The 19,339-nt window shown below is 41.5% G+C and overlaps 1 protein-coding gene across 14 annotated transcripts in view; it reads left to right on the forward strand.

The window, feature by feature from the left end:
- Positions 1–19,339, forward strand: part of EHBP1 (EH domain binding protein 1) — a 570,368-nt gene that overhangs the window by 211,929 nt on the left and 339,100 nt on the right. For 11 of the 14 annotated variants that reach the window (XM_010863286.1, XM_010863288.1, XM_010863290.1 and 8 more), the window contains one exon: positions 1,998–2,402. In XM_010863286.1, the coding sequence (XP_010861588.1) occupies positions 2,299–2,402 (104 nt within the window). In that variant the 5' untranslated portion in view covers positions 1,998–2,298. Of the gene's footprint in view, positions 1–710; positions 847–867; positions 1,165–1,997; positions 2,403–19,339 lie in introns of those variants that run through there. The other 3 variants (XM_010863292.1, XM_010863293.1, XM_010863287.1) reach the window with 3 other exon arrangements.

Here is a 19,339-nt window from a genome sequence, read left to right on the forward strand (position 1 = left end):
TGGCTCAGAGGGTAAAGCGTCTCCCTGCAATGCGGGAGACCCGGGTTTGATCCCTGGGTCGGGAAGATCCCCTGGAGAAGGAAATGGCAACCCACTCCAGTATTCTTGCCTGGAGAATCCCATGGACTGAGGAGCCTGGCAGGCTGCAGTCTACGGGGTGGCAAAGAGTCGGACACGACTGAGCTACTTCACTTTTGGTTATTGAATCTGGTTCATTAAGGACCAGCAGATCGAATATTTGGTAGGGGCTTGGCCAGGTCATTACAGTCGGTCAGAGGAAAAATCCCAGAAGGTTAAACCAAGGCTGTGTGCGCACCCTAGCAACTAGTGGCAGAGAGGGCACACCCAACTCCTAGGGTGGGGATAGGAGAGAACAGGAGAGAAAAACCACAGCAGCCTCACAGCTCACAGCTGCAGCGAAGCCAGTCCCGGGCTCTGCTCTGACTCCCGCTATAAACCCCGCCCAGCACCTTTGACCGACATCCACCTTCAGCAACCACCTTCCAGATCACTATAAACACTCTTTACTCCTCCCACCTAGCTCTTCCCTCTTGAAGCCAATCAGAGGAATGGGAGGGATTGTCCGTAGAGGGTTTCAATTTTTTTTTTTTTTTTTAAAAGAAGGGTAGATCGTACGCCGCGTTCCGCCTGGCGGAAAAACACCTCCAGAACTAGGGGGTGGAGCTCTGTGATGGGCACCCTGCTCGGCCAATGAGTGGCCCCTGCCCCTCAAAGGCCCGGTCGCCGAGGTGGGCGGGGAAAGTGCAGGGCCCAGCCAATGGCGGCGGGGCGGACGGAGGTTGAGCCGCCGTGGGTAGGGTTAGTGTGAGAGGTGCGGCGGGGGAGGTAATGATGATGGTGGCGGAGGAGAAAGGCGGGGGAGGGGGTGCTGGGCGCTGAGCGGCGGCTCTGGCAGGGTTTTGTAGGGTGGGGGACGGTCGCGGGGCTACTGCGTCCGGGAGGGGCGGCGTGAGGCGCGCTGTCCGCCTGAGGGGCTGCAGACCCCGGCTCCCGGGAGCGCCGCGGCTGGCTCGGCTGTTCCATGTGGCTCCGGCGGGGATGGAGGACTCGGTGGCGGCGGCGGCGGCTTCTGCTGCGGCGGCGACGGAGGAGCGGCGCTGAGGAGGGAACCGGGCCAGACTCAGCCCGACAGCGGGATTAGAGGTGTGAGGAGGGGCGGGAGTGGACGTGCTGCGGGGCCGGGGCTCGGGTACCGGGCTGGGGTCTTCTGGCATCGCCTGGGTGACAGGGACTGCGGGCGAGCCACCGCCTGCCTCCGCTGGGGGCAGGGGTCTGGGCTGTGTGCGGGAGGAGAGGAGGCTCCGGCGGACTATTCCCTGAGGATGGGGGAGGGAGGCACCGCACCCCGCACCATGCACTTGCCCCTTTGGTCATTGCTTCACGCCCAGGCAGGAGTTTCCATTTCCCTCCGGTTGGCAGCGAAGGTGAATGAGAGCCCAAGTGGCCTGGAGCCGGGACACTGCCCTCTCTCTGTCTTGAGATTTCCCTCCACTCCTCTTTTCCCATCCGTTTCCCCCTCCGACTCAGCAGCAGCATTCTTCCCCGCTCCTTAATTTGCTCCACGCACTTATTTTAGGACTCAGAGCTATTAATTATCACCTGAAAAATAAAGTTTATTTTAAAATACTCCACTCCTTCCTCTGACTGGCTTTGGATATTAAGCAGCATCTCTAGACTTTCCCGCTCTGCTCGCCCTTCTGTGATCCTAGGAGAAGGAGGTAGGGCCCCGGCTTTCGCCTCGCAGTTGTTGATGCCGATTACCTGACGTGTTGCTCCACGTCTGTGGTGTGAGTTGTAATTTCTTCCTTGGTGTCTTGCATCCTTGACGTTACTGGCTTTTGAGGTTAGTGTTTTGTTTCATTGTTTGAAAAACATGCTGGAGAACTGGGGTTGTCTGTTGCAGTGTTATCTGACGTGGGTGGTTAGTCACTTCTTAGGCTTCTCTTCTCATATTTTTTCTTTGTTTTGCTTTTCAGTCCTCCAGAATACGTATCACATAGCCCCCGAGGTGGAATGGTGATGTCTCCATGAGGGAACCTCCTCTCACTCATCCTGTCACGTGTGTCATCCTCTTCTTGACTGGGCCATTCATCTAGGACGGAATTTACCCTGTGAAACAGGGAGAAGACTTTATGGACCCCAAACATCATTTCAAGTTGTAGTTGAGTTTTGTAAAGTACAGACATACATGCAAAGCTCCTTTGCTTTGGACCTTCTGCTTTGTTAAAGCTGCTGTGTTGCTAACCCAGAACTGCTCCACTGTTTTGACTGATCATCATGGCTTCAGTTTGGAAGAGACTACAGCGTGTGGGAAAACATGCATCCAAGTTCCAGTTTGTGGCCTCCTACCAGGAACTGATGGTTGAATGTACCAAGAAATGGTAAGAGTGCCTGGGTGTAGAGTTTGCTGTGCTGTGGCCTAAACTCTGCTGCTTCTGACAGCAGATTTACCTTTCTGCAGCGCACAAGTGTGTGAAAGCTGGGCGGGGTGCAGATGACTCTCACAAGTACTGTGGTGTGCACTGTTGCTCCTGGTACCATTCCTGTGGGTTTTAATTACTGCACTTCAGTGTGGCTCAGAGGACTGTCACTATGAGAGCACACTAAGTACAGCAGACTTGGTCTTGAGGTCTTGCATCATTAGTGTTAGGATAACTTTGATTTTTATAATTTTAAGGAGATGTAAAAATGGCTACTGAAATATTGGAAACATATGCATGTGTTTTGATTAACACATATGTCTATGTTTCAATAGAGTTTTAATACAGAAATCTATTCTTGTAGGGTGGTGCTGATCTGTTTTTTTTTTTTCCTTTTGCTTAAAATAAAGAATTTTTCATTATCTGATTAATAGAATGCCAGTCCATACAACCTTAGAAATTCTTTTGTTATATGCTTAGTCAGGCAGCTGTATTTTATTTTAATTGCCTCATGAGATACATTTCTTGGCCAGACTTAAGGAAGCAATTAGTAGTGCTGGTCTATGATTTTTTGCTTTCACTTGGGCAAAGTAAATTTAGGGCTTTCTTTTCACTGCCCTGAATGATGAGCAAGAAGAATTCTTATTGGGCTTCCCTTGTAGCTCAGCTGGTAAAGAATCTGCCTACAATGCAGGAGACCTGGGTTTGATCCCTGGGTCAGAAAGATCCCCTCGAGAAGGAAATGGCAACCCACTCCAGTATTCTTGCCTGGAGAATCCCGTGGACAGAGAAGCCTGGCAGGCTATAGTCCATGGGGTTGCAAGAGTCGGACACGACCTAGCAGTTGAACTACTACTGTTCTTATTAGAGGAAAAAAGTTAATCTTAAGAAAATGGTACTTTGGGTTTTGTTTATTGTAGTGATTAAGCAGTATTACTGCAAAAATAAGTCCATTTCATTGTTCACACAGACTGTAATTGCATGTCTGTATTAATCTCTTTTTATAAGATGAAAAACAACTTGTTGTACTCTAGAACTCTTAAAGCATATCTGAATATTTATTTGGAAACTAGTTTCCGAATGCTTTTCTCTTAAACTTGTTAGAATGTTATTTTATGTACAACTCAAGAAGTGCATGTACCGATTACCTACTTTATACCAGGCTCTGTAGCTTTAGAGTTGAATATGAAATAATCCCCACCCTCAAGGAGTCTAGGGCAATGACAGGTCATGTAAAGGAAGTCTCTGTGATAGGTGCAATAATATAAATATGTATGATGTAGGGATCTTTATCTATCTCCATCCCCTAACAGTTAGATAATCTTGGGGACAGGTTATTTACTCCTCTGAGATAATTTTCATATTGAGAAAGGTGATAATGATATCACTTCACAGTGAAGTGATTAAGTGAAGATTAAATGAGTTAGGACATGTAAAATGCTTGGAACAATGTCAGGCACATAGTAAATGCTCAACAAATGCCGTTTTTACTTACAAAGTTAGCAGAGAAGGAAATAACTCTTTAAGGGTAGGGTAGGGTATGGGATGACTTTCTGGGAGCTGAGCTGAGTTTTGAAAGGTTCATAATAATTGGCCAGGAGGCTAAAGAGGAAGAAATGAAGGATATTCTAGATGAAGCAACTGCTTATGCAAAAGTGTGGAGGTGAGTGGTATGCCGGAAGTTCATGCAGTGTAATTGGATTATGATGGGCCTTAAAGTGGGAGGAATGCAGTGGGCTATGATGTTTTAGAGGCAGGCAGTGGTGAAGTGCTGTTGTACATGCCTTGGACTTTATTCTGTGGGTGATGGAGAGATACTAAAAGCTTTTGAGCAGAAGAGACTTTAGGTTTGAAGAAAAGTCAAAGTGTTAGTCACTCGGTCCTGTCCATCTCTTTGCGAACCAATGGAGTGTAGCCCGCCAGGCTCCTCTGTCCATGGAATTCTCCAGGCAAGAATACTGGAGTGGGTAGCTGGTCCCTTCTCCAGAGGGTATTCCCAACCCAGGGGTCGAACCTGGGTCTCTGCGTTGCAGGTGGATTCTTTACCGTCTGAGTCACCAGGGAATCCTGACTTTAGATTTTCATTCTGGAAAATGATTCGGATGACAGTGTGAAGTAAGGATCATAGTGGAAAGGGTAACTGGAGGCTGTGACAGTAGGGTAGCTATTGCAATAGGTAAGGTGAGAGAAGAGGCTTAGACTAAGGCAGTGGCAGAGAAAGTGGGGAGAATAGAGTAGAGGGACACTTAGGACACAAAATGGAGAATACTTAGTGGTCATTTCAGTATGGGTCTGAAAAGGATGAGGGTGAGGGAGAGGGAAAGGTCTGGGTTGACACCCAAGTTTCTGGCTTGGAGGACTAGTGTACTACTAACTCAGCTAGGGAATACATGAGGAAGTTCCTGATTACAAGTCTTTCTCAACTTGGTCTTATACTGGGGGCATCAACTATAAGATGGTTAAATTGGAATCTCTTTTCTTAAGGAAAATAGAACATATCAGGTGATTCTTTATTCACAACATGAGTTTCTTCCCCATAGTTTGCATCATTCCTGGATTTTATTTTTCCTTGAGAAATATGTATGTTACTGTTAATGTGTCGCAAGGTAAAAGCCAAGAATGAAATTTAACTTGATTATTGATGAATTTATTGATGAATGCTGCTGCTAAGTCACTTCAGTCATGTCCGACTCTGTGTGACCCCATAGACGGCAGCCCACCAGGCTCCCCCGTACCTGGGATTCTCCAGGCAAGAACACTGGAGTGGGTTGCCATTTCCTTCTCCAGTGCATGAAAGTGAAAAGTGAAAGGGAAGTCGCTCAGTCATGTCCGACCCTTAGCGACCCCATGGTCTTCAGCCTACCAGGCTCCTCCATCCATGGGATTTTCCAGGAAAGAGTACTGGAGTGGGGTGCCATTGCCTTCTCCGTTATTGATGAATAGATGGCTCAATTACTTTTAGGGTTGGACATTATGGTATACCTATTAAATTAGATCTTTATGATAAGATCTGGCCTTAACACAAGAAGCATTTGGATATTGTAGAATTTTTAGATGTGTAGTTCTAAATATTTTGCATTTCCCCCCATCTCATTTAAAAATAGAGTTTAAAGTTAACAAGGTGACAGTGCCCAAAGAATAATATATTTGTTTGATGTACTGGAATTTTATAAGTGGATCCTTAAATAGAGCTTTAAAATCTTTTCATTATATAAAAATTTGTTGTAATAAGTTTTAGTTAATATTCTTTTTGCTTTACTTTGCATAAGGTCCTTGTGATAAATACAGGTTAGGCCAAATTTTTATGCTTAAATTCTGTAGCTCTCTTTTTTTATTTTTCATGCCTCATTTTGAAAGAATTTTTCATGCCTCATGCTTGCAAGAATTTTTAAATGACTGAATATGTATGCTGACTTAGAATCTATTTAAAGGACATAATAATAAAAATAGACTTGTACACATAGTAAGAACATACATTTTTTCAGTTACATATACATTTTAGGTATTGTTTTGAGGGTATGGAAAAATAAAAGGAGAGGAAGGAAATTTATAGATGCCAATTGAGTAAAGGGAAAGAGGCTTTGAAGATAAATTGTAGGTGTTGAGAGGATAAGAAAATAGATCTAATATACATTAGAGAAGAAGGAATAAATTATAGAAAGAACAGCCAGTGTTCCATTAGGATTGTGCCTTTGTAAGTAAACTATGTATACATGTGCCATACCTTTTAGAACTTTGCTACTCCAAGTGTTTTCTGAGAAACAGGAGAATTTGCAAAGCCTGGGAATGAATCTGTTAGAACTGCTTCCTTCAGGCCCTGCCCTAGACTTACTGAATCAGGATCTGCATTTTATTGAGATCCACAGGGCTTCCCTGATACCTCAGTTGGTAAAGAATCTGCCTGCAATGCAGGAGACCCCGATTTGATTCTTGGGTTGGGAAGATCCCCTGGAGAAGGGATAGGCTATCCACTCCAGTATTCTTGGGCTTCCCTTGTGGTTCAGCTGGTAAAGAATCCGCCTGCAATGTGGGAGACCTGGGTTTGATCCCTGGGTTGGGAAGATCCCCTGGAGAAGGAAAAGGCTACCACTCCAGTATTCTGACCTGGAGAATTCCATGGACTCTCTAGTTGCAAAGAGTCGGACATGATTGAGCAACTTTCACTTTTTTATACCATGCATATTAAGGTTTAATAAACAGTATTTTAAAATAATGTTTTCAGCCTAAGTGCCCATTCATGACTTCAGGATAAAGTATAATGATTTCTGCATGAATTTGAAACTCAAGGGAATGAAGATGAAACTTCAGGATTCAAGAAGGGCATAGTGTGTTGATGGAAGAGGTTAATGGAAATCAGGATATGTTTTCCTAGGAAGAACGTGTTATTTCTGTGATTAAGGAGAGGAGAAATGTTTTCCATGTTCTCTTGTTATGGCTGTAGGTTATGAACCTGGGCGTGACAGGTAACAGGATGAAGGTAGGGGTTTCAGGAAGCCATCTTTAAGATCTAGGCCATGAGCAAACTCACAGCGTTTTACCCTTGATCAAAGGATGGATTCTATTTAAGGGGTTTGGGGTTTCTGCTTTCTTACACTTTTCTTTGTTGCTGTCTTACAGTATTTTGCATTTGCCTAACATAGTATGTTTCCTTAGCTCAACAGTGTCTAACTTATAATTCTTTCTTGATGTGGCTCTAGAAGTTATGTCAGGAACAAAAACCAGAAAGACTTTTATTCATCTGAGAGGATACTAGACTGTTAAGTCCTATTCCTCATCACTCCATAACCAGGTAGAGGCTCCAGTAAATTTGAAGATGTTAAGTGTTTATATTCCCCTTCTCTTATTGTTGTCCCCAAGTCATTTAATTATTAATCTCATTTAACTGATGTAGCTGTTGGCAAGTGGTGAGACTGGCCACTAGAGATGACTCTGTGACAAAGAGACTAGCTGTCTTTCCTCTCTTGGTTTGTTTCTTCTCCTATTCTTCTTTTTAAAAAATATCACCTGCAGGTCTTTAGATTTCTGAGAGCAGTCTTGTATGAGCTCTCAATGGCTCTTCAGCTGTTTGAGGAAACTGCTTGAAAGTTGGCAAGTTGTGGGTATGATCATTTAGTTTACAGAACTCAGTTCCGATGGGAGCTCCGTAATACATGGTGAGAACTATTATGAGCATGTATTATATTTTCTGTGTATATCTCTGTATCGTCTACATATGTGAACATATTTTATCTTTTTTATATTTCTTCTATGTGAGTTTTTAAAAAGTATTTAAAGTACCATAAACTTTTCCCCAAAAGGCATACATATATTGGTTTCTGGTTCTTCTGTCATGTAAGAATTCCTTTTTCTTATTTTTAAATGTAGTTTTAATTATAATTTATTTTTAAGATAGGTGACACAGTCACATGGTTCAGAATTCTAGAGGTACAAAAAGGGGTTTATATGCCTGAAAGTAACCCCTCATTTTCTCTATTATTCCACAAGTTTTTGCACAGCTGCAACCTCAGGATTTGAAAAGTGAAAAAGTAGCTTTTTCCAGAGCTTAAGCGTGTGACGCTAGCCTGTTGGATAAAATATGAACTCCTTAATCTGATGTTCCAGGCCCTCTGTAACTGATCCCAAGTTAGTTTTCCAGTTGGACATTAGAATGCTACATACACTGTGACTATTAACTTGAGTTTATGAAGGCCAAGTTACATTAATAAGTACTTATTCAAATCCACTTCTTCAGGTGACTTAAGCAAGCTTTTCTCTATTGCTTTAATGGGATGAATTAGAGGAACATCTGCCTTGATATAAAGAACATACTTTTGAAATACATTAAAAAATAATAATAATTGAAAATAAGCTTGGTGTGTTTTAAGAGTATCTGGAAGGTCGGTGTGTCTGCAGCACAGTAGAACAAGGTGTAAAATGGTAACAGGTGAGGTTTGAGTAGGTAGGGGTTAGGTCACGTATGGTGTTGAGGTCATGGTAAGGCTTTTGGATTTTTAGTGTGATAGGAAGCCATTGGAGAGGTTTGAGCGGGAAAGTATATGATTTACATTTTTAAAAGATTATTCTGGATACTTTGTGAAATGTGAACTGTTCTGAGTAAAAATAGAAGCTAAGATGCTATTGTAAGTAGTCCAAGTAGCAGAGGTCGTGGTGGAGGTGGTGAGAAATGACTGGCTGTATGTTGGTAACACATACACATGCTCCTACCACGCTTTATTGAGGTATAACTACACTTTTACATAAATAAGATGCATCCATTTAAAGTATATAGTGCAATAAGTTTTGACAACAGTATAAACCCATGTGACTAGAAATAGATTTCTTGAAGGTGTAGTTGACAGGAGTTAATGATGGATTAGATATGTAAAATGAGAGATCGTTAATGACTAGGGTTTTGGCCTGAGCAACCAGGTTAATGTAATACTAATTACAGGAATGGGGAACACCCGGGAGGAGAAAGTTTGTTGTGAAGGAGAAATCAAGAATTGGTTTTGCTTTCTTAAAGCTTGGGACATCCAGCTGGAGATTTTAATTAGGCAGTTAATTTAAGAATCTTGAGCTCAGGGGAGAGAAGAGGTCAGCGTCTCATAGTTTACAGATAGAATTTATAACTAAAGGGCTATAGGCAATTTTCTGTGGTGCTCATAGAGATTAAGAGAACTGAGGTCTGAGCCTTGGGACATTTCAACAGATAGAGGAGGGGAGGAAGAGGAAGAACCAGCAAAGGTGACTGAAAACAATCAGTAGTGATGTAGGAGAGAAATTAGGAGTGTGTGCTTTCCAAGGAATGAAGTGCAAAATGTATCAGGAGAAGAGTGGTTCACTGTGTCAAATACTTTTGAGAGCAAGATTACCACTGGATTTGCAGGTTGGAAAGAGTTGATGACATTGAGGAGCGGTTTGGGTCTTCCCTGGTAGCTCAGTTGGTGAAGAATCCGCCTGCAATGCAGGAGACCCCAGTTTGATTCCTGGGTCGGGAAGATCCAGTAGAGAAGGGATAGGCTACCCATTCCAGTATTCTTGGGCTTCCCTTGTGGTTCAGCTGGTAAAGAATCCACTTGCAATGCGTGAGACCTGGGTTTGATCCCTGGGTTGGGAAGATCCCCTGGAGAAGGGAAAGGCTACCTACTCCAATATCCTGGCCTGGAGAATTCCATGGACTGTCTAATCCATGGGGTTGCAAAGAATTGGACACAACTGAGCAACTTTCACTTCACTTTGGGTGGAATGATGGGGATGAAAGCATAATTAAATTGAGTTAGAGGAAAGGAGGTGAATACAGAGTCAGTATAGATAATTTTGTTGGAAAATTTTGCTATAAAATGGAGAACTGGAGTACCTGGAGAGGGACAAGAGGTCAGGGTGTACCTTTCACATGGAAGATGTTGCAGCATGTTTTAGTGCTGATGGAAATGGTTGGTAAAGAAGGAAAAACTGATGACGTGCTGGAAGAGGAAGTAACTTCAGGAGAAAGAGAGAAAGGAACAGGATCCAGCACACAAATGGAAAGGCTGAACTTAAGTAGTGTGTGTGTCAGTTGCTCAATCGTGTCTGACTCTTTGTGACCCCATGGACTGTAGCCTGCCAGGCTCCTCTGTCCATGGAATTCTCCAGGCAAGAATACTCAAGAGGGTTGCCATTTCCATCTCCAGGGGATCTTCCCGACCCAGGGATTGAACCGGGGTCTCCTGCATTGCAGGCAGATCCTTTATAGTCTGAGCTACAGAGAAGCCCTGAACTTAAATAGAATCAGGGACAATTCATTGTTACAAGGAGGGAAGCATTTAGGTTGGTAGATTTGGTGGGGGAGGATGTAGATGTTCTGTTGGCTTCTGTTTTCTTAGGGAAATAATATTAGGGGTCATCATCCAAGGGGGAGGTAACAAAGTTATTGAAGGATTAACAGAAGAGGAGGTCTGAAATTGTTAAAACAAGAATGAATTGAGTAGGGAAATGTTGAAGGATTACTGGGTAGTGCTGAGGATGTTCTTAACATTGTGGTCATTAATTTAATTTAAAGTGAATGCACCAGCAAGTTTGCATATTTTAATTCAGTTACGTTATGTCCAGTACTTGGGTGCAGGCATGGAATAGGCAGACTTGGATTTAACCAGGGATGGGTTATATCAGGAATATATAACAGAGGAAAAGAAGGGCAAGGAAATTGGGAGTGAATGCATGAGGAGTGGTTATAGTGATGAACCATCAAGTATAGGATAGAAGAGGAGGAAAATAAGGACATAAGAGATAGGTTGGTCAGTAGAAAAGTGAAGAGGATAAGAACTGTGAGATGTTACAAAGGTTCAATAGTTGTTGGGATTGGGATATCAGAGTGAATGAGCTGGAAAACTGGGAGGTAGGAGAGTGAGATGCTTGATTTTGGAGGATGTGGTTAGTAGTAATGACAATACGTAGGTGGTGGTCTCCTTTGCGTATTAGTTAAAAAAAATAAGCACACAACTTAAGTGTGTTTTTAATTAATACACTTTGTATGTTAAATATGAATATACTTTAATTTCTCTTTCTTTCTTTAAAATAAATTTAAGTAAAATAGGTCATCTTCTTTTTGTATCAATACCTTGGGGGGCTTTCATTCCTCTTTAAAGACTTGTAGCTGTTAGGGTGACCACAGCAGTTGATAGTTGAGATGGAATGGAGGAAAAGAATTTTAGCAGTGAAGAGGGCAATTAGGGAATTTAAAGGTTAAGGGACAGATTATCTATGTGGCTCTTGAAATTGCTGAAACGCTGAGAATAATTGGAAGAGAAATGGTTAAGACAGGGCGTCAAGTGCTGAAATCTTAGTGAATGAGGGAAGGGGTGGAGCAAAAAGTTTTACTTTTTGAAACTTTCTATGACCAGTTTATGTGAATTTTAAACCTTATTCTTTGAAACAAAATAAGTCTTCTTTTCCACTTGATTAATTGTCAGAGGTAGATGTAATTTTGTTTAGTCACTAAGTTGTTTTGTTTAGTCACTAAGTTTTTTGTTTAGTTTAGTTTTTGTTTTGTTTAGTCACTAAGTTGTGTTTGACTCTTTTGAGACCCCATGGACTGTAGCCCCTCCAGGTTCCTTGTCCACGGGATTCTCCAGGCTAGAATGCTGCAGTGGGTTGCCATTCCCTTCTCCAGGGGATCTTCTCAACCCAGGAATTAAAACCCGCTTCTCCTGCATTGGCAAGTGGATTCTTTACTACTGAGCAACCTGGGAAACCCAGATGTAATTTTAATAGAGAATAAGTTGAATTGTTACTTTGTTAGTAATTTTATTTTAGTGTTTCATGGACTAATTTTTTTTTTTTTTAAATTGGAATCGTTATGTGTAGTATTTTATTGAGATTTTAAATGCTTATTTTATGTGAAGTTCAGTTGTACAAAACTCAGTTGTGATGGTTTAAGGAAAATAGTGGATTGTCTTTATGCCATAGTTGGATATTTTAGTGCTTATATCACAGTTGTCTTTACACCAGACTCGTATGCCTCTAAGTCATTGGCTACTTTGGCCTCATCCAAGTTGCCTCTTCTGTAAATAAAGTTTTATTAGAATATGGCCATGTCCATTTGTTTATTTTCTATGGCTGCTGTCATACCAAATGGCAGAGTTGAGTAGTTGTTACATAGACTGGTTCACTGCAGTTGGAAGTATTTATTATCTGGTCCTTTAAGAAAGCATATTAACTTCTGCTCTAGATCATTGGAGTTAATCCTAATCATTAGTTACAGCTAATGTTTGTGGAATCTAGAGTTTAGTACCTTTTCATTTTCTCTCTGCCCAACCTCCAAACTATTAATTTAATCTTACTATAGTCTTGACTGCATAAGCAGTAGAGGAGAGCCAATTGTGCCTGCTCTCCAGCCCTATGGAAGAAACTTTAGAATAGCTTTGAGGAGCATTCAGATCTGTGTTTGGATAAAAAACATGTGTTTTCTGGCTGTGCTGGACAAATTACTTGGACAAATTACTAATCTCTTAGTAACTCATCTGTAACATGGTAGTAACAGTGCTTCCAGCATAGAGTTGTTTTGATGATTAAATGAGATAATACTTGTAAAGTGGTTAGAACAGTGCCTGACATACTGTAAAGAAAGAAAGAAAATGAAGTTGCTCACTTGAGTGAAGTCCGACTCTTTGTGACCCCATGGACTGTAGCCTATCAGGTTCCTCCGTCCATGGGATTTTCCAGGCAAGAGTGCTGGAGTGGATTGCCATTTCCTTCTCCAAAGCACTCAGTATATGTTGCCTATTATCTTTATCCAATTATTTAAGCAATACATGGTGAAAAGAACCATCTAGAGAAAACGAGTAGGGTAATCGAGAAGAAGACTGAAAGTATGACTTGAAGATTTAAGAGTGTTTGAGGAAGATGAACTAGCACAGAAGCTAGAGTGACCTGAGAGGTGTAAACCAAGGGGCATGATAGCAGAAGCACTGTGCTGAAATGAACTACGTGCTGACAGTATTTGGCTTTTAGGGGAAAGGAACTACGTATTTTTGCTTCTGGAGCAAAATGGGTTCATATAGTTTTATTTTTATTTTTTTTTGATAATCACTTAAAGTAAGTGATTTTTGGCTAAAGAACATGGCTAAGGGATCTTAGTTCTTTCAGAGTAGAATTAACTTGCCAGCATATGTGTCTGTGTGTGTGTGTCTATCTGTCTGTCCATGATAGTGACTATTCACAATATATTTCTTTATGACAATTTTCTTAAAAATTTTTTTTTCTCTACCATCATGACCCCATGAAATAAATTGTGTCTTTTGGTAGTATGTTTTTAAAATGAATTTTAAGGGATTATGTGAAGATATTCTGCACTTATGATTTAGTTTAGTTTCACACTAGTTTTGTAATTGGATGCTCAGGGAACTTAAAATTAGGCATTTCTAGAAATGTGCTATTGGTGCATCAGTGTGTTCTAATTTTGTGGAAAATTTCAACAAAAGAGTCACTGAAGTAGTTCACTGCATGTTGTAAAAATAGTCCAGTGTGCTAAAGGAAAAGATGTACAAGCATTTTTAACTGAATGTTCAGTAGAGATGTTCATATTCTGCTTATTTTTTAAAAGGAGTGGAACTGAGTTTGTGAAATGGGGACAGTAAAATTACTGCAGAATGCCATACATGTGTGTCTTATTTTTCACTCTTATAGTGATATTTTTAGGCAGCCTTGATAATAGACACCTAAAAAATTTCTTTGGTAACTTTGATCTATTAAAAAGTTTCCTGATGTTATTAATCCTGGTGGTGTTATTATTGAAATGCTTCTTGAAAAACACTTCTAAAAATTGGCTTTATTGCCTCAATAACAACAACAAAGAAAGGTTGACTTTAATACAAAGAGTTTTATCACTTAAAAATGGATACTCTTGACAATATCCAAAAGAGTTTGTTGAGTAATTTAGGGTTATAGTTAGAACAGAGATAGTCTTAGAGGAGCAGAGAGTGCATGTTACTTAGGATGAGTTACCACTGGACCCTGGACTTGGTTCTGAGTTTACTGTCAGCCGTGGCAAAAAGGGAAGCACATTGGCTCATTGAGTATTGATTCTGGCTAAAGAAGATACTCAAAATCATTTGCAGAGACTTTTGTTTTTGTTGTTGTTCAGTCACTACATTGTATCCAACTCTTTGCAACCCCATGGACTGCAGTACCAGGCTTCCTTATCCTTCACTGTCTCCCAGAGTTTGCTCACATTCACGCCCATTGAGTCGGTGATGCTGTCTAACCATCTCACCCTGTGCTGCTCTCTTCTCCTTTTGCCTTCAGTCTTTCCCAGCATTGGGGTCTTTTCCAATGAGTTGGCTCTTTGTATCAGGTGGCCAAAATATTGGAGTTTGAGCTTCAGCATCAGTCCTTCCAGTGAATATTCAGGGTTGATTTCCTTTAGGATTGACTGGCTTAATCTCCTTGCAGTCCAAGGGACTCTCACGAGTCTTCTCCAACACCACAGTTCAGAAGCATCAATTCTTCCTTGCTCAGCCTTTATGGTCCAGCGCTCATATCCATACATGTCTACAAAAAAAAACCATGGCTTTGACCATACAGACCTGTGTCAGCAAAATGTCGTCTCTGCTTTTTAGTATGCTGTCTAGGTTTGTCCTAGCTTTCCTTCCAAGGAGCAAGTGTCTTTTAATTTCATGGCTGCAGTTACCATTTGCAGTGATTTTGGAGCCCCAAGAAAATCTATCATTGCTTCTAATTTTTCCCAACTATATGCCATGAAGTATGGGACCAGATGCCATAATCTTCCTTTTTGAATGTTGAGATTCAAGCCAACTTTTCATTGTCCTCTTTCACCCTCATCAAGAAGCTGTTTAGTTCCCTTTCACTTTCTGCCCTTAGAGTAGTATCATCTGCATATCTGAGATTGTTGGTATTTCTCCCAGCAATCTTGATTCCAGCTTGTGGTTCGTCCAGCCCAGAATTCTGCATATAAGTTGAATAAACAGGGTGGCAATATACAACTTTGACATACTACTTTCCCAATTTTGAACCAGTCAGCTGTTCTATGTAAGGTTCTAATTGTTGCTTCTTGACCTGCATACAGGTTTCTCAGGACACAGATAAAGTGGTCTGGTATTCCCATTTCTTTAAGAATTTTCCATAGTTTTGCATAGTCAGTGAAGCAGAAGTAGATTTTTTTTTTTTAAATTTCCTTGCTTTCTCTATGATCCAGTGAAGATGTTTCTTAGAACTTAAAGCAGAAATTTTATTATGAAAAAACGGTATGATATTGAATTAAGTCTCAAACTACAATAGAAAGTCTCAGACTATTAAATTGGATAATGTTTATAAGGATCCTTTGTAAGACCCTTTAAGAGAGTATGGCTGAGCAGCCTTGTTTTCTAATCTAGTTGAAATCAAGGATGAACCTCAGAAAATTTAGAAGAATGAATATTTAAGAGAAATAATCAAGTTCTACGCCCTGCCGTTCAGAAGCTGCTAACCCCCCTGTGGCTACTTCCATCTAAATTTAAATTAAAAATTCAACTCCTCGGTCACATTAGCCACAGTTCAAGTGCTCACTGGCCACATGTGGCTAGGGGCTACTATACTGGATAGTGCAAATATGGAAAATTTCCATCATCAAAAAAAGTTTTGTTGGACAGGACTGTTTTAGCCATTTCCTCTCAAAACTGACTGATTTCAGAATTGCTGGATCAGATCAGATCAGATCAAATCAGTCGCTCAGTCGTGTCTGACTCTTTGCGACCCCATGAATTGCAGCACGCCAGGCCTCCCTGTCCATCACCATCTCCCGGAGTTCACCCAGACTTACGTCCATCGAGTCACTATGCCATCCAGCCATCTCATCCTCTGTCGTCCCCTTCTCTTGCCCCCAATCCCTCCCAGCATCAGAGTCTTTTCTAATGAGTCAACTCTTCGTATGAGGTGGCCAAAGAACGGGAGTTTCAGCTCTAGCATCATTCCTTCCAAAGAAATCCCAGGGCTGATCTCCTTCAGAATGGACTGTTTGGATCTCCTTGCAGTCCAAGGGACTCTAAAGAGTCTTCTCCAACACCACAGTTCAAAAGCATCAATTCTTCAGCGCTCAGCCTTCTTCACAGTCCAACTCTCACATCCATACATGACCACAGGAAAAACCATAGCCTTGACTAGACGGACCTTTGTTGGCAAAGTAATGTCTCTGCTTTTGAATATGCTGTCTAGGTTGGTCATAACTTTCCTTCCAAGGAGTAAGCGCACTCTGTAAATACAGAGATTTCTGTGGTCTTCAGTTCAGTTCAGTTGCTCAGTCGTGTCTGATTCTTTGCGACCCCATGAATTGCAGCACGCCAGGCCTCCCTGTCCATCACCAACTCCCGGAGTTCACTCAAACTCATGTCCATCAGGTTGGTGATGCCATCCAGCCATCTCATCCTCTGTCGTCCCTTTTCCTTCTGCCCCCAATCCCTCACAGCATCAGGGTCTTTTCCAATGAGTCAACTCTTTGCATGAGGTGGCCAAAGTATTGGAGTTTCAGCTTTAGGATCAGTCCTTCCAATGAACACCCAGGACTGATCTCCTTTAGGATGGACTGGTTGGGTCTCCTTGCAGTCCAAGGGACTCTCAAGAGTCTTCTCCAACACCAGAGTTCAAAAGCATCAATTCTTTGGTGCTTAGCTTTCTTCACAGTCCACCTCTCACATCCATACATGACCACTGGTCCTGACAGTCCTCTAATTCTGTAGGTCTGGAAGAGTGCTGGCAAGTCTGTCATTTTAGAAGTTCCTCAATTGCCTAAGATCAACAAGTCAGGTTTTAGAAATGCTGCATTTGATTTTTCCTCAGGTATTTGGCAGATGTTAGGTGGCAGTTCTTACTGGTACTCCAGAAGTTATTAAGTTGAAAATTTGAATTGGACTTTTTTCCTTTGAAACTCCAGTACTTTGGCCACCTCATGCGAAGAGTTGACTCATTGGAAAAGACTCTGATGCTGGGAGGGATTGGGGGCAGGAGGAGTAGGGGATGACAGAAGATGAGATGGCTGGATGGCATCACTAACTCGATGGACGTGAGTCTCAGTGAACTCTGGGAGTTGGTGATGGACAGGGAGGCCTGGCGTGCTGCGATTCATGGGGTCGAGAAGAGTCGGACACGACTGAGCGACTGATCTGATCCTTTGATTCAGCGGTTTTATAATATGTGCATGTGTGTGTTAATAATGAGAGCAATGTACTTTAGCTGTGCCACATACAAAGCTGGCAGATTAATATAAACATTTGAACAAGTTCATTGATTCATTAAAAAAAAAAGACTGCATAGTTTGTTCTCTTCCTTAGAAACAAGGACTGCTGGGGATAGCTAAAGGTAGGATATATTTATTTATTTATTTGACTGTACTGGGTCTTTGGAGAAGGAAATGGCAACCCAGTCCAGTATTCTAGCCTGGGAAATCCCATGGACAGAAGAGCCTGGTGGACTACAGTCCATGGAGTCGCAAAGAGTAGGACACAACTGAGCAACTAACACAACACACACTGGGTCTTAGTTGTAGCATATGGGATCTCTAGTTGAGGCATGTGGGATAGAAGTTTGGGCCCTCTGCATTGGGATCTTGGAGTCTTAGCCACTGGACCACCAGGGAAGTCCCAGAATGATTTTTTTTCTGTTGAAGAAAAGTTTGATGCTTCTGAAGTACTCGAACTGTTATACTTGGAGGTGCCGTACCTAGAGTGCTGCCATTTTCTTTGTTTTCCCTCTGTAGTATTCCTTAATTCTCACTTCAGTTTTTCTATTGCCACTGTCTTGGTAACATCCTTTATCATCTTTTACCAGGGTGCATGGTTCTCAAACTGTGCATTGAGGAGCCTTGAAAGCACAGCAGAGAACTAACGGGTATTGCCAAGAGATGCTTAAGAATGTTGAGGGAAATACAGCAACAGCTGTTGGAAACCACACAAAGTACAAGCTTGAGGTAGTTCATTTTGGAAATTAGATTTATATATTCCTTTCAGTGTTACCATATTTTTACAAAGCTGAGTTTTTGAGTTTTGTTGTGACAAAAAGCAAGTACCATGGGAAAATGTATGTGAAACAGGAAGAAGGTAGTGTCCAACCTGATTCTAATGTTGTTTGCTGTGCTCAACACAAGTTGTTAGGACATGTATCCTTCTTAAGCTGTTTGGACTTGACTGTTTAAGCAGAATGGTTAGGTATTTCTTTTGGCCTGTGAAAACATTACTAATACAGTAAGGACCTTGTAAACCCAGAAAACTTGGGAACCTCTAGTATAGGTAGATGGCCCTTAACTCTTGTGATAGTCCTTAACCCTTTCCTTGCCCCTTTTGGTCGTTTGTATTGTTGCTGTTGTTATCCTTCTAAAAGGAATCTTCTAGATTTCCCCTTTTGTTTCTAGGATACTGTTAGTATGATAACTTTAATCTTTTAAATTTATCTTCATTCTGTTTTACTAGTCTTTTCCAGTTATTTCCCTTAAGCTTCTACAAGCTTGTTTACCAAATGCAAATAGTTTCCCTCAAATGTTACTTCCATTCTTTGCTATTCCCCTCCAAAAATCATTAAATGCAAAGAGCAAGTAGTAATACACTCTTATCACAAACTAACTTAATTGAAATTGAGTTTATTCATGGAATAAGTGGGTTTAGAAATTGAGTTTAATGGTTCAGCTTTAATTTGAAGTGTACTCTAATTTGCAAAATAATCTTTTAAAAATTGGTTACTTCATTTTTACACTTTTTGTTGAAATTATTTTAGGTTTACAGAAGAGTTTCAGAGATAATATAGAGAGTACTTGTATACTTTTTAACTCAGATTCCTTTGAGTGAAAATAGGGTAAATAAACTTACCACGGCCATTTATCAAAACTAAGAGATTAACATTAGTATAGTACTAATAGGCCAAACTGCAGTCATTTGGACTTCACTGGTTTTTCCGCTGACAGCATTTTCTGTTTGAGGGCACACTCTAGGTTACCACACTGCATTTTGTTGTCGCATGCCCTTAGTCTTCTCCAGTCTTTGACAGTCTACCAAGCTTTCCTTGATGATTTTGATGAGTGCTGCTGATTTTGTAGAATGTTTCTCAAGTTGAGTTTGATGTTTCTCTAATGATTAGACTGGGGCTATGGATTTGGGGAAGATGTGACCAAGGCGAAGTGCCCTCATCACATCATATCAGAGAGCACATGATAGATGTCAGCATGGCTTATGACTGCTGATGTTCCCCTTGATGACTTGGTTAAGGTGGGGTCAGCCAGATTTCTCTACGGTTGTTACTGCCCCTCTCCGTTCTCCAGACTCAGTACTCCATACTCTCCGTACTCTGTTTACTAGCTACCAGTCACGGAGTCCAGCATACACATGGGCTGGAGAGTTAAGTTCTAGTTCTTGGAAGGAGGGGTGTCAAAAACTTTGAGGACATATGTTAAAATCACCCCAAAA

The sequence above is a fragment of the Bison bison genome, unplaced genomic scaffold (genome assembly GCF_000754665.1).
Source record: "Bison bison bison isolate TAMUID 2011002044 unplaced genomic scaffold, Bison_UMD1.0 scf7180017864489, whole genome shotgun sequence".
Taxonomy (NCBI): Eukaryota; Metazoa; Chordata; class Mammalia; order Artiodactyla; family Bovidae; genus Bison; species Bison bison.